Source organism: Camelus bactrianus, chromosome 7 (genome assembly GCF_048773025.1).
Source record: "Camelus bactrianus isolate YW-2024 breed Bactrian camel chromosome 7, ASM4877302v1, whole genome shotgun sequence".
Taxonomy (NCBI): Eukaryota; Metazoa; Chordata; class Mammalia; order Artiodactyla; family Camelidae; genus Camelus; species Camelus bactrianus.
In genome coordinates, this window is record NC_133545.1 from 66,291,103 (window position 1) to 66,306,604 (window position 15,502).

Here is a 15,502-nt window from a genome sequence, read left to right on the forward strand (position 1 = left end):
AGCCTGTCATGGTAGATGTAGGAATAGAAGAGGCCTCCAAATTTCCTGAGATGGCAAAGACTTTGGGATGTGCTAGAAAATAACCTAACGCTTGTGTGACTGGAGCTCAGTTGAGTGGGAGAGCTTGAGGTGGGGAGAGGCTGTCGAAGAGGGGTGGGGACCAGAACATGGGGACTTAGAGAAGAGTTAGGATTTTATTCCAAGGGCACAGGGAAGTGGTTGAGGGTCTTAAACAAGGGACTGACTATCCATATGAGGTGGTTTTTTTTTTTTTTCCAATATGAGGTTTTAAAATTCTTTTTCTGTCTGTAATTTGTCAGGTGAATGGATGACAAAAGTCAGAGTGTGAAAGCTGGGAAATTGGTCGGAAAACTGTTGTGGGGTCAAGGAGAGGAGTGACAAGTATCTAAATTTGGGATATAAGTTGAAAGTAGAATTGTTAAAAGTATTCTTAGACCAAGTAAAATCCTTCCATTTTTTTCTAATTCTTATTCTTCTCTGCTTCCCCGAAGGCAAGTAATTAAGGTCTTAATCTGACTTTCTTTTCAAATTAGCAGGTGCAGTAGGAAGCCAGTTCTCTTGGAATGGAAATTTAACCAGAAGTTAAAATAAATTTAATTCCATAGTGTAGAATAGTTTTATGCTCCTTAATTTAAAATAGTACTTTTCTCTCTTGTGTGTCTTACAGTTTCTCTTTGCTTAACTACAGTTGTTTCTTGCTGTCATAATAATCTTTTCTAAATGTCTGCATTTTTGTTATATAACTTTAGCCCCTTTTAGGAACTGTGACTTTAATTACCATTTTCATATTGAAGTGTTTGTTTTAGATTTTTTAATTGTTTTTTTTTTGTCTTTTATTTTACATTATTTTGGGGGGATTTGTCTTCTTCAGGAGGAATGTAACTAGGTTTGTTTGTTTGTTTGTTTGTTTATTTATTTATTTATTTATTTATTTATTTATTTATTTATAATAGAGGTACTGAGAATTGAACCCAGGGCTTCGTGCATGCTAAGCACACACTCTACCACTGAGCTATACCCTTCCCTTCATATTGAAGATTTAAACCAATTGATGGTTTTGTATGTAATATCTGATTTTGTTATGTGTGACATTTTTATTGAACAACTAATCCAAAAGCCTATGTAAAAGAAGTATTGCTTGGGTTCCTTTCTCCTTACTCCCTTCTTTTCTTCATTTCTCTTTTCTGCCATCTAAATGATTTTTTCCCTTGTTGTTGCTTCTACCTGTGCAAAAGTTTCCTCTGGCTGCATGGGACAACATATCAGTGAAATGATTTCTGCACTAGTCTCGGTAAGCAAGACCTGAAATAAAGGAAATAACAGAGTGTGAGTCATAAGCATCAACATTCCTCATTTGTAATCGTGTATAATTTATACCCAGTGTACCTTTCACATCACATCAACTCATAAATGGTACATCAACCACTGAAGTATGTTTCTCAAAAATAATTTTTTTTTGTTAAAAGATTACAACTGGCAAGTTGGAGATTTACATTTTTGGAGGGAGAAACTCTTATAATATGCTACTATTTTATCGCTATAAATTTCTGTTTAGATTTGCTCTTTAGTGCATGCAGTAGTCATAAATTTCATTTGCCCATGCTTTGGTAACTGGTAAAGTAGTTGGTAAGGTAGTTTTAGAAATTCATGAAGGCAAGAAAGAAAGCATGCTCACGTCTGAGTTTGACCTCTGCTTGTACATTCTGACTAACGGAATGAATCCTCCAAAGAAAATTAATACAATACTGCATAATATTTATATAGTCATGTTTTTATGGATCAATGACCTCAAAATACGAATTCTATATGGAAGTAATTTCTTTCAGCACTTATGAGCTCCTCTTTCTGCAAGGCAATGTTCTATGTTTTGCAGGGAGTTGTGATTAAGAAGATATAAAGACAGATGTAAGACTCAAATACATACAATCTGTCCTATTTCTCTAATAATTTTACCTTAATTCTATATTTGCGAAGATCCTTCTTTTTCTTTAAATCTGGGCCCCATCAGCTTATCTCCACATTTCTCTTCGTAAGCAGAGCAGTCTGCCGTGTTCTTTTCAAATAAAGGTAAAGTGACAGAGGCCATCTCATTTACCTTGAACGTCAGAAATTAACCACTTTCCCGGGATTTAAAAAGTACTTGAGTTGTTATTTGGGAGTAAGCGTTTAGTGATTAGAACAAGAGAGAGAAGTATCTGTCGGTGGTATCCAGCATTGTTTTGTTTTTCCTTTGCTTCCTTGTTTTTACCCTCTTTTGTGTAGTTTCCTGTATTTGCTGTAAGAAGTATTCATGGGTGTTCCCCAAGTTTGGCTAATGTAGTGTAGATCTTTGTGCTGTGAACAGGTTACAGGATTATAGATGTACTGAGAGCTTGATTTGCTCCATCCTAGAGGCAGCCAGAAGGCCTTGAGTGGCCCAAGCCACAAGGCAAGAACCCCTTCCTCTAGCAGTGAGCAGCAGTGACAGGGCCAGTGTCAGAAGCCCTGGCAGAGGGAACGGGAAGTAGGCGATGTGTGGGAGGCTGAGGAAGGGGGGACACTGAGCCACAATGATGGGTTATTATATACTTTTGAGCCGAATAATTTTTTCAGGTCAGTGATTTTGAATATAAAGATCTGTGGAAATAAGATAAATGGGACAGTTTACTTACATGTGAAAAGTATTACATAGCAATTCAGACCTCAAAATGCTCTCACACGTTTTCTCATTTGGTCCTTCCCGCAGCCCCAGAGGGAGGCAGGGCGGGCAGCAAACTGCCTTCAAATCTTCCTTGATGTTCAGAGATTTAAAGGACTTACTTATTTGGAGCACTTTCTAGCATTATTATCTTCACTTGATTAATACATTCAAAACACATGCGCAGTTGAAAGGGAAAAAACAGGTGTTTTCATAGCTTCTGTCCTGTCTTGGGTATGAAACAATGCAAGTTTGGGAAGTTTACTAAATACTACTTCATTTATTTCACTATTGCTAAGGGCAGAGAAGGTGCTTTTAGAACATCCCTCCACAAATTACTTAATCTACATAAGGCCTCAATTTCCTCTCAAGAAGGGATTAAAATAGTCCTAACATCACAAAAGAGAAAATCCACGTAAAACATCTACCACAGGGCTGGGCACATCCTAGGTACTCAGTAACCATCGTGCTGTATGGACCCATTTCGTAAGATTTGTAAGTGTGTGAAATTATGTTTACTTCTCCCAGGTACAACAAAAATTTAGAAGAAGCTAAAAGAATTGGAATAAAGAAAGCTATTACAGCCAACATTTCTATAGGTGTTGCCTTCCTGCTGATCTATGCATCCTATGCTCTGGCATTCTGGTATGGGACCTCCTTGGTCCTCGCAAATGAATATTCTATTGGACAAGTACTCACTGTAAGTGCTGTTATGTTATGAAATGAATTATTATTGAAATGCCTGTAAAATGGAGTGATGTTGGCTTGACTGTTGGCAAATATGTTTTTGAAGAATTACTGAATAATGCAGAGACTAGTGCACAAGAGCATGGGATTTGATATCAGGCCAGCTTGATTCAAATTCCAGCTGTGCCACTTATTAGCTGTATGGTTTGGGTCAGCCACCTTTGAAGCCTACGTTACCTCTTCTGCCAAATGGAAATGACAAGAATAAGGTGTCATAACTTTTTGTGTTGTTGGAAAGACTGATGGAGAAAGTGAATATAGAATTACTTAGCAAAATTCCTTCCTACGTACATTGCTGTGTAATATAATTTGGGAAGAAATGAATGATGATGTTAGTTCTCTTTAACCACTGAAGAGAAAGTCAAGTCTTCCAGTAAGAAACTGATTTGAGCAAAATGAAAAAACAAACAAAACAAACCCCAAAACCTCTTCATTCGACCTCAAAGAGAACATCATCTGGTGTAGAGAGAAAAGGCTTAATCTGATAAAGAATGTGTGCTTTATAATTTACAAAATATTTTCATATATACTGTTTCATTTGATATGACAACGTAAGGTTGCCTGGTAGGGAAAACAGGTAGACTGTTGCCTATTTTTGCAAATAAAGAAACTGAAGCCCAGAGACCCTAAGAAAATTGCCTGAAGACACACAGCCAGTTGGTGCTTAATCTAGAATTCAGACCTTGGGCTCCTGACTCTCATAATAGAGATTGTTTCTACTACATCTTAATGATGATCTAAACCAAAACTCTTAGCCATTGAAGAAATATAAAAATATTCTATTCTAGTCTAGTCTTTACAATAGAATTTATTGTTTCACTGAGCAAGTAAGACTAATTCAGCATTCTAAACAGAAAAGTACTTCAACTTTTAAAATACTTTCAACACCCAGTATTCATACATTGCCTTACCATTTAAAAATTAATTAGCTATATTAGAAGAAGAAAGAAGAAATAGGAAAAAAATTGTAGTAAACACTAGGTAACTTGATGGTTTTCCTTCCTCTTCTTCAGGTCTTCTTTTCTGTATTAATTGGGGCTTTTAGTGTTGGACAGGCATCTCCCAGCATTGAAGCATTTGCAAACGCAAGAGGCGCAGCTTACGAAATCTTCAAGATAATTGATAACGTAAGTCTGGGCTAGCCATTCATCTGGCTATCTGACAAGTCAGTTTCTTTATCACTTTCTCCAAATCTCCACAGATGTCACTAAAAGAAGTTATTATAACCTAATAATCTCCTGAAATTTTATTCTGTTTAGAAACCAAGCATTGACAGCTATTCGAATAATGGGCACAAACCAGACAACATTAAGGGAAATTTGGAATTCAGAAATGTACACTTCAGTTACCCATCTCGACGTGAAGTTAAGGTACGATGATAAATAATTAATCAGTGATGCAGCAATGTATTGGATGAAGAGTTTCTGATACTTTTCTTTAGAGGTTGTAAAAAAAAAAGTTGTGTCTTTAAACCGAGTTTTGAATTGAACTGTCAGTTCATAGTCTCAATATCCGTGTATTGCCTTTAAGTTTATTTCTCATTCATCCTGCTAGATCTTGAAGGGCCTCAGCTTGCAGGTTGAGAGCGGGCAGACGGTGGCCCTGGTTGGGAACAGCGGCTGTGGAAAAAGCACCACGGTCCAGCTGATGCAGAGGCTCTATGACCCCACGGAGGGCGTGGTAAGATGACTCTTGCTGAATTAATGCCAAAGCACTGAGCAGTTACTGCTGCAGATTGTGAATCACACATCTGCAGTATATGAATATCACACTCACTTTTTGTTTCAGGTTAGTATTGATGGACAGGACATTAGGACCATCAATGTAAGGTATCTGCGGGAAATTATTGGTGTGGTGAGTCAGGAACCTGTATTGTTTGCCACGACGATAGCTGAGAACATTCGCTATGGCCGTGAAAATGTCACCATGGATGAGATTAAGAAAGCCGTCAAGGAAGCCAACGCCTATGACTTTATCATGAAACTGCCTAATGTAAGTACTTCTAGGTCTTTGTCCTGCTAGAGGATCAAAGAACCGAATGCTGGCCTGATGCCTAGGAAGTTAGGAAACTACTATAAATTGGAGGGACCTCCTCAGAAGGGAAATCAAGATGACTTTGGATTTCAAAGCTCTAGTAGCATGGACTAGTAGTAGACATTTCTTTTTTTTAAATTAGGGTTGGCTATTGCTAAATTTTAAGGAACCAGTCCATACTGCCTGTGAAGCTTGGGTTTTTTATGGAATTACTTCCCATCTTAAAATCTGAGCTGAGATAGCTTATTCTGTTGCTTAATCCTCTCGGGTTTTCTGTGTTGTAGAAATTTGACACCCTGGTTGGAGAGAGAGGGGCCCAGCTGAGCGGTGGACAGAAACAGAGAATCGCCATCGCTCGGGCCCTGGTTCGCAACCCCAAGATCCTCCTGCTGGATGAGGCCACATCGGCGCTGGACACTGAGAGTGAAGCGGTGGTTCAGGTGGCTCTGGATAAGGTGTGTGAGCCTCAGTTCAAACTGAACTGATTTATAAACATAGTAAGAATATTCCATTGTTAATTCTTAATTTTTTTTTTTTTTGAAGAGAAATGTCTTAGAGGGGAAGGTTGTATCTCGGTGGTAGAGTGCATGGTTACCATGCACAAAGTCCTGGGTTCAATCCCCAATACCTCCACCGAAAAAAACAAACGAACAAACAAACCTAATCCTTCCCCCACCCCAAAAAAAAGAAATTTCCAATTGCTTCAAAAGTGATTCTTGAAGCTGTTAAAAACATCAGGCCACTTTGGGTCTGTTTGTTTAACTTCTGTTTATTTCTCTGATTTTTTTTTTAGGTAGAGATGAGTAAACTTTCATTGAAAGACACTTGAAATTTTTTTAAAATTAAACAATGAGGAGTATAGGCTCAAATGGAAAGTGGTCTTCACTGTGATCTTGAAGACTCAGCCTCAGAGAAAACTCTGTTATTTAGGTTCTGTGAGGTTTTACCGTTGTCAAAAAGAGGAAAATTGAACATAACTATTGTCAACAAAACGAAGGTGTACATTTTCTTTCCAAAATGTTAAATACCTCTTGAGGACTCTGTGGGAAATGAGAAACCGCTTATCCCCGGGAGAGTGGCCAAGAGCTGACGGTGTTGGAAACTTACTGAGCCGTCAAATGTCCTTCACCATCAACAGCGTTTGACCTTCCTGGAATTCTTGAGTCTCTGCAGCTCATTCACCAAATTGGATTTGAATGCCCGTGCTGTACAGGGCACTGTGTGCTTGGTCTCTGGCGTATGATGGTAACCAGGCTGGCTCTGTGAGGACCAGCAGTGAGGAAGCCTTTTCACTCACAAATGCTCTGAGTTGAAGTGTCACAGCAGAATTCAAAGATGAACTCATATTTGCCCCAACTCTTCCCTCTCTAACAACAAAACAATACTGTTTCTTTACACATCCCTGTCAATTTGCTTAATGGGTTGCTGAGAGAGGAAAAAGCAGATTACTAAAAACTTTGTGAACCAAAATAGAAAGAGATAGGATTGTAGCTGCTTTTTGTCTTTCACTTTGTTCATCTATAATTTCACATCTGTGTTTTCTTATTATTCTACAATGGCACTATGTATTAAATTCTTATTTAAAAAGAACTTAGAAAGGTTTCGTTTAAAAATACCTTTTCTTCAGTGGTAGAGTGCGTGCTTAACATGCATGAGGTCCTGGGTTCAATCCCCAGTACCTCCATTAAAAAAAAAAATTAAATAAATAAACCTAATTACTCCCCCCCCCCCAAAAAATTTTTAATTAAAAAAATAAATTTTTTTTAAAATATAGGAAGAGAAAAGGAGAAAAAGGGAGAGGAAAACTACATATTCAGGTGTATATCCAAATATGTTATGGCAGTAGGTTCCTTTTTTTCCCTTTAAGCCATTTCACTTTAACCCATCATGAAGCTCATGAGAAAAATAGTGTGGTGTTTTAAGAGAACACCCACAGGTAGATGCTGAGAATTGTTCTACTCAGGCTTATGGCAAAAATGCTTCACAAGTATTTCAAAGGGATATATATGAAGACCTTCATACACCTAAAATTCTGAATTAAAATCTTCCAAACAAAAAAAATTAGAAAGAATAATAGGACTTAAAAATTTTTTTTAATAAAAATACTTCTTCTTTAGAATGCACATTTTGAGGGGAAGTTCCACGTGCCCCATTTTTCGAAAACATCAAAGGAATTGATCCATTGTCTTCTGTGCTTTCTAGTTTCTACCACCTAATTTTTCTGACATTTTTTTTTCCTCAGGTTTTTACTTCTCTATTTCATACTGATTCTGATACCTTTTTTTTTTTTTTTGCTTATTTGTTTTGAGCATTTTATTTCTAGTTCCTGGAGAGAAAAATAGAGAGTAACAAACATTATAATCACATTGGAAAAGTCACAGAGGTTAAAGAACTCTCAGACAATTTCTGGGTTTTTTGCTCTGTTCTATATGAAACTAAAAATGAGATTGGGCTTTTAAACATATTTGCATAGGTTTTCATATTAAGCACTTACTGTGTGTACGTCACAGTGCTTCACATGCATTATTGTATTTAGTCATCACAACTGCTCTAAGAAATGCGCACTAATATTATCCCTGTTTTATACATGAATCAGTTGAGCCTCACACAGGGTAAAAGATTTGGGTAAAATCCTGGACTGCGTAAATGGCAGAGCTAAGATTTGAGTTCCAATCAATGTAATGCTGACGTCTGGATAGGACGCTGTAATTCCCAGGACAGATGCTAGCTGGTACGCACCAGCGTGGTACGGCACGCTGCCCTATGTCTGCTCGGGTTGGCCAATCCCTGGGATGTGGGGTTTTTTACTTTGTATAAGCCCCTAATTATTACTATAAACTTAGGCTGATAGAGTTTAAATAAAATACTTAGAGGCTTACATAATACTAATATGTGACTATCATATTTGTTTTTATATTTATTATAATAAAAGATCATTTTAGATAAGCAACAAGTTCTGTGTAGCACAGGGAACTATATGCGATATCTTGTAGTAACTTATAATGAAAAAGAATATGAAAAGGAATATATGTATGTATGTGTATGACTAAATGTAATGCTGTACACCAGAAATTGGCATAATACTATAAACTGACTATGCTTCAATAAAAAAAAAAACAAAACAAATAATACATCATTTTAAACCATTAACTGTATGTTCACTGAAGCCAGAGACTATAACTGAGACAATTTTACAATATCCAAGGCACTAGTATTCAGTAAATATAAACGGAATGAATGGGATGAATTTTTGCGTATGATTGTTCATGTATTCAAAAACCAAATTGTTTTCTCTTTAGGCCAGAGAAGGTCGGACCACCATTGTGATAGCACATCGTTTGTCCACAGTCCGGAATGCTGACGTCATCGCTGGTTTTGATGATGGAGTCATTGTGGAGCAGGGAAATCACTACCAGCTAATGAAGGAGAAGGGCATTTACTTCAAACTCGTCACAATGCAGGTAGAGTCTAACTCTAGCATTTCCCTGAAGTATCTCAGGTATAAGCTGATTTTGCTGTGTTCAGTGCTATAAATAAATGTTACTTGACTTGACTGTCTTGAGAAGTGGGAAGAAATACATGGGGGGATTCAGGATCAGACCAGTGTTGTAGATATTCTTTCTCTGGAAGGGAGGGAAAAAGAAAGAAGAATAATTAGAGAAAATTAAGGTGTAAAAGGTTTAAAAATGAGCTATTCGTGATAGGAGTCACTGATCACATGTGGCTATTGAGCACTTAGGGTGGTTAATCAGAACTGGAGTGTTTGTAAGTAGAAAATACATACCAGATTCCAAAGACGTAGTACAAAAAAAGTATGCAAAATATCTCAAAGCTTTTACACTAATTACATATTGAAATAATAACATCTTGGATACATTAGGTTAAATACAATATATAATTAAAACTGATTTTACCTCTCAGGGTTTTTTTAAAAAGAAATTTATTTATGTATTTATTTATTTTTAATTTACGGATGGACTGGGGATTGAACCCAGGACCTTGTGCGTGCTAAGCATGCTCTCTACCTCTGAGCTATAGCCCCTACCCCTTCCCTTACATTTTTTAATGTGGCTACTAAAAAATTTTAAGTGACAAACATGGCTTACAATGTATTTCTGTTGATAGCACTGGTCCAAAGCAAATATGATAGAGCCAAAACCCCCATGAAAAGGAGATGACCAAGTAAGATACTTGGAACAGATGCTGTGTTGTTTCTGCCATATTCAATGGGAATGCTTATTTAGTGGTTTTAATTTTCAAATATAAACACACCAAAAGAGGGCCATTTAACTTTATCCTTTCCTGTAGTTACTTAAATTGCCATTTTCCTTGCTATCTGATGTTCAGCGGCTAATTTTATTGGTTAACTGAGCCTAATCAGCATATGCTTATTTCTTGTTTGTTTTAGACAAGAGGAAATGAAATTGAATTAGAAAATGCAGCTGATGGATCCAAAAGTGAAATGGATGCCTTGGACACATCTCCAAAAGATTTAGGATCCAGTCTAATAAGAAGAAAATCAACTCGCAAGAGTATCCATGGACCACAAGGCCAAGACAGAAAGCTCAGTACAGAAGAGGCCTTGGTACAGAGAGGGTTGTAGAGTTGTCTTCACCAGTGGACTAGGGCTGGGGTCGAAGTGGGAACAAGACAGGGTTATCCAGAATCCTCCTGTCCTATCCCCTAGTGTGTTCCACAAACCCAAATCTCAACATTTTAGGCTCAAGTTAGAATTTGTGACTAAGAATATATAGGACAAGAATTTTAGAATTAGAATTTATAATGTCAGGAGACTTATTATAATGGATCTTCGAATAAGAGCATTTCTGTTCTTTCATCCCTATTTAGAAATATTCTTGTCACATTCCAAATGTCAAGTCAGAGTTAAATGTTTATAGAATCATTTACTTCTTAAAAAATAAAAGAGTAACATAACAATCTGTCAGCACTTTTTAAAAAAAACGCTAAATAACCATCAGTTGATAACCATCACTGGTGCACTAGAACCACATTCATTTAAAAATTTTTGTGCATACACAATAACTGTGCATCATTTAAATCTTAAAGTGTCAATTCTTTTCCTAACTGGATTGTTGCAATGTTTTGTCTTCCAGGATGACAGTGTACCTCCAGTTTCCTTTTGGAGGATTCTGAAGCTAAATATAACTGAATGGCCTTATTTTGTGGTTGGTATATTTTGTGCCATTATAAATGGAGGCCTGCAGCCAGCATTTTCAGTAATATTTTCAAGGATTGTAGGGGTGAGTGTTTATGTCCATTTTGGGAGTTTGCTTGTGAGTCCTGACTGAAGAATGAACTGTTTGTATTTGTGACTCTATACAAAAGCCACAAAACACAACATGCTCCTTCGTATGAAACTAAGCAGCTTGAAAGTATAGGACTAGAAGTCTGGTTTGTGATAGGAAAGCTTATTTTTTCAAAGCTGCCTTTGTTGGTTTCTATCCTAGGGCTCTGGGGACCAGATCCCTAAAAAATTGTCCGTGAAACTGACTAGGTGACTGTCACCTGTCTGCCATCATTGGGCTCTGAGTCAGCCTCAGGAACTGTCCTATGACTAGTGTGCATAGAGTTCCTTGTATGTTGGTCAGACTGGCTCTAGAGCTATTCTCTGACACACGCCCTTGTCAGGACATGAGCAGGCTGAGCCTGCAACCTCTGAGAGATGTCTGCCCCACGTGTTTAGATGAAAACCAATGGGACAACTTCGGAAAGCTCAAGGTTGACATATGCTGGGTGCACCCGCTTTTTGTGATGGCATTTCCAACAGTAAAGTTACAATCCATGCAGGAATGCTGTCTGCTTAGTGGCGGATGTTCAAACAGTGAGCTGAGGTCACCCTTGCCATGACTGCTGGAAACATCGTGGAGAAAGAGATGGATCACTCTGCAAAACATAGGCCAAACCACTAACTTTTGATTATACCAAGAGATACATAAATATTCAGGTCCACTCATGCATGGCTAACTTATTCCAGGTTGACATTCACATGTTTAATGTAGGCATTCAAAAAATCTCTCTTCGATGTCTGCTTTGTGCCGGGTACTGTTCTAGGTACTGAAACAGTACCAAGAGGGAGATGAAGTGTCTGATTACCTGGAGCATATGTTCTAGGACAGGGGTTAGCAAACCTTGCCTATAAAGGGTAAGAGTATAACTGTTTCAGGCTCTGTAGGTCACATGGTCTCTGTTGCAAATACTCTACTTTGCCCTTGTAGTGCAGAAGTAACCGTTCAGGAACAAATGAACATGGTTGTGTTCCATTGAAACTTTATGGAAACACTTGGCTAGTGGCCCATAGCCACCGTGGATTGGCTGTGGCCAGTCTCTGTTCTAACATTTGTCTTGCAGGCAGAGAGGTAGACAATGGCATCATCAGAATTAAAAAGGAAGTAGTTGGGTCAGTTAGGAATAGGTTTAGCTGCGTACAACAAAAATTTAACAGATTCTATGTTTTCCTCATTCCTAATAATAAGCAGTTGGTCAAGGGCTGGCACATTAGCTCCTAGATATTGGGTAGGCAGCCAGCTCTCTGCCTCGTTGAAGGTTTGTAACACAGAGTTTAGGGTTGTGGGCTCTGAGTTAGTTTGCTTGGGGTATATTCCTGGGTCATCACTTGCTGACTGTGTTATCTTGAGCAAGGTAATTTCTCTGTGCTTTAGTTTCCCTCCATGTAAAATGGTGATGATAATAAAACAAACCTCAGGAGGTAAAGATAAAAGAATAGAACACATGAATTTACTTATTAGAAAAATGTCTGGCACAGAGTAAGAGTTCACTGATTGTTAGCTGTTACTGTTGTTGGAATGACTGACTAATCAAGAAAAATTAATTGAACTTCTTCCAAAAGAATTTTTCCTTTACAAAGGATTAAGTTGCCTGGATTGGATTAGGAATGTGGCTCTTACAAGACTGATGTTGGTCGTCTGTGAAGGGAAATGTTAGTTTTCTTTTCCTGTGGAATGGCTTTCCCTGTGTTCCTCAAACACAAGACATCCTATTAGCTCTTCTAACCAAGATCTGTGGTGCTCGGTCACCTGGCTGTGGTTCCCCACTGGCTCTCTAACTAGCCATCCTACAAAGAAGGCTGGCTCAGGGAACCTCCTTTCTTCAGAAAGGCCTGGGATGAATGAACCACCCCCCTCTCACTGGTGCACTAGAACCATGTCAGCAGATGTGTCTCCAGACACCTTGGGACAGCTTGAAATGTCCAAATTGTAATGCAACAAATTGCCAGACAGTGTTGTTTCCCATCAAAGAAAGAAGTAAATATTTGTTCCTGTTTCTCCTCTACTGAGTGTGTGCTCGTGACAGTCATTACTCCACGAGGGAGTATGAGCAGAGAAAAGGCTCGATCGATTAATGGTGACAGACACATTCTTGGCCCCTAAAGAAGGCAGAATACATACTCCTTTCAGTCTGACCTTAGGGAAGCCAGCCTGACCTCCACATACTAAGTCTCTCTTGACCCTGAATGCTGTGCCAGATGGCAAATGGGTCAGACTTTGAGGGGTTTGTTTGGTGAATGAACTGAAAACACTTTAAATATCTTCCCAACAGGTTTTTGCCAGAGACGACGATCCTCAGACAAAACAACACAACAGTAACATGTTTTCGCTATTGTTTCTTATCCTTGGAATTATCTCTTTTATTACATTTTTCCTTCAGGTACATGTCTACATTTTCACTTTTTTATTGTTGTTGTGAGAAATGTATCATTATTCAACTGGGGAAATTTATTAGATATCTATGTAATTTGCTTTTTGTTAGAATTTCTCCTTTCTTCACTGGGCTATTAGCAGCCAAGTTTCTCTGACATTTTTAAAACAATGACATTTTGCTTTCTCTGGCTCTCTGGCTTATTGCTTCCTTCTCCCCATTCTCTCCTTCCCCAGCTGGAAATATTCATGAAGTCAGAGGGAACAGAGAGTGTTTGATCTAATATGATGTTTGGGAATTAAAGCTGGGGACAAAGAAATGGGATTTAGGGGATCCCTGGACGTAAGTTTGGATAAAAGTACTGCCAGTCAATCTAAATACTCACAGGAATGTCTTCCAGTGTTCTAAAAGCAACCACAAAATCCCAAACCCCATAAACCAGTCATGCGGACTTTACAAATGTTTGAAGCATTTATCGTTCAACTTTTGCTAAAGGAGAAGGAACTCTTTTAATCACGGAGGAATGTCAGTCCTCAAACAGAAAATCTAGGAAACATTTGTAGAGTCAGATTTTACAGCTTGCATATCATTTGGCTGAAATGAAATTGCATGGAATTAAGTGTGCTTAGAGCTTAGCATAGTGATGTAGTGTAGGCTTTGGTGTTAGACTTAGAATCAGGTATGATTTGCACCAGTTCCTGATTTTGTGGCCTTCTGCAAATAAGTAACTTAAACTGTCTACGCCTCAGTCTCCTCATTTGTAAACTAGGGATAATGGTGCCTGACTCTTCATGATCAAAAGAGAGAATATAACTAAGTTCCCAGGCCTATGTGAGGCAGTGGTAAACACAATCGCTTCTTAAATGAATGAATTATTTAGTTGTATGTAATTTTTAAGATAGATCTCTCTAACCTTTAAAAATTATATTACAGCAGACTATAGGGAATCTACACTTAGTAAAATGAAAAAAAAAAAGAGAACTCTCAGTAGGTCCTTTAACAGGTAGTAAGCATACATTCATATTTTGAATAAACAACACTTTTCTGGACATGATGGAAAGAAAACAGACTGGACTCTTTTGTTACTAAGTATTAAGTCTCTTTGGGGAATTTGATCATACTAGAATAAATATGACGCTAGTTGCATACAAGATTGTCATACCACCTATTACTGCCATAGGAGTTGGAAGAAGGTAAAGATTGCTGAGGGTGAAGTTGGTGAAGGAATTTGGAGGGAGGTAGGCTTTGAGATGGAGATATGAATTGGTGACGCAAAGGTGATTGAAAACGTATCTTTGTAACGTGATGACGTTCGGGGAGTCTGGAGCCTGGCTTGCCTGGCAAACCAAGGTGTGAACAAAGACTATAAATCACAGAATCTCAGAAGTGTAGTGATAGCACAATGCCTAACAGTGACGTTAGAATGCCAGCTCTTCACTTAGAAATGTCAGGAGGGAGCCCAGTGTGGGAGTAAATCCCAGGCTGTGGCCTCTCATTCTGGTTAAAATTCTCTTAGATACAGATTCAGATCCCAGCTCTGCCACCTTAGAACCGTGGCCTCTGGTGACTTACCAGGCTCTCTAAACTTCCATTGCTTCTGTAAAGTGGTGACTATAGGGTTGTCATGAGGACTTACAGAGAGAATGTTTGTGACGTACTTGACAATGGCTAGTTCTTAACAAAAATAATGACAGCAGTATTCCCTTAGTGGGCAAGATAGTTCAGATTTCATTCAGCCTAATAGCAGAAATGTTAATCTGGTCATTTCTAAGTAAATGTAATCATTTTGGTAACTTCAGGCTTCAACTCAGTTAACCCAAGGTTTCTCTTTCTCCCCCTTCCCCCTGGACTGGTGTCTGTGTTAGAAGAGGGGTTCTACGACATTATCTCCCTGGATGGAGGGCAGTGGTCTCTGCACATCCAGTGCCCCCCTGCTTCATGCTGACGACCACACTTCCTAATAAATCCCAGATCAGCTTGCCAGTGACTGGGAAGTGACAGTGTCTGTTTCAAAACTGGGCTCTTCTAGCTGTGCCAGCAGTGTGTCCACATTACGGTAACCATGACACACAGTCACTGAAACATAGCCAACTCTTGAAATCGGGCTTTCTGACTTTGTCTATTGTCCTGCTTTAGCAATGATCCCAAGTCCCCCTCCTTTTGTGCCATCAGTGCCTGGGTGTCTGACAAGTGTTTTCCCTTGTGGCTTGTTCTCATTTTTCATAGGGCTACACGTTTGGCAAAGCCGGAGAGATCCTTACCAAGCGGCTCCGATACATGGTTTTCAGGTCCATGTTGAGACAGGTATGTCTGTTGAGGGCTGTGCCTGGGATAGGCAGAGCTCCC

General features: G+C 38.6%; 1 protein-coding gene across 3 annotated transcripts in view; it reads left to right on the forward strand.

Annotated features, from left to right (window-relative positions):
- Positions 1-15,502, forward strand: part of ABCB1 (ATP binding cassette subfamily B member 1) — a 116,331-nt gene that overhangs the window by 49,736 nt on the left and 51,093 nt on the right. For all 3 annotated transcript variants that reach the window (XM_074367542.1, XM_045510405.2, XM_074367543.1), the window contains 11 exons: positions 3,227-3,398; positions 4,459-4,572; positions 4,705-4,815; positions 5,000-5,125; positions 5,234-5,437; positions 5,764-5,934; positions 8,779-8,940; positions 9,888-10,064; positions 10,594-10,740; positions 13,058-13,165; positions 15,383-15,460. In XM_074367542.1, coding sequence (XP_074223643.1) covers positions 3,227-3,398; positions 4,459-4,572; positions 4,705-4,815; positions 5,000-5,125; positions 5,234-5,437; positions 5,764-5,934; positions 8,779-8,940; positions 9,888-10,064; positions 10,594-10,740; positions 13,058-13,165; positions 15,383-15,460 — 1,570 coding nt within the window. The remainder of the gene's footprint in view (positions 1-3,226; positions 3,399-4,458; positions 4,573-4,704; positions 4,816-4,999; positions 5,126-5,233; positions 5,438-5,763; positions 5,935-8,778; positions 8,941-9,887; positions 10,065-10,593; positions 10,741-13,057; positions 13,166-15,382; positions 15,461-15,502) is intronic.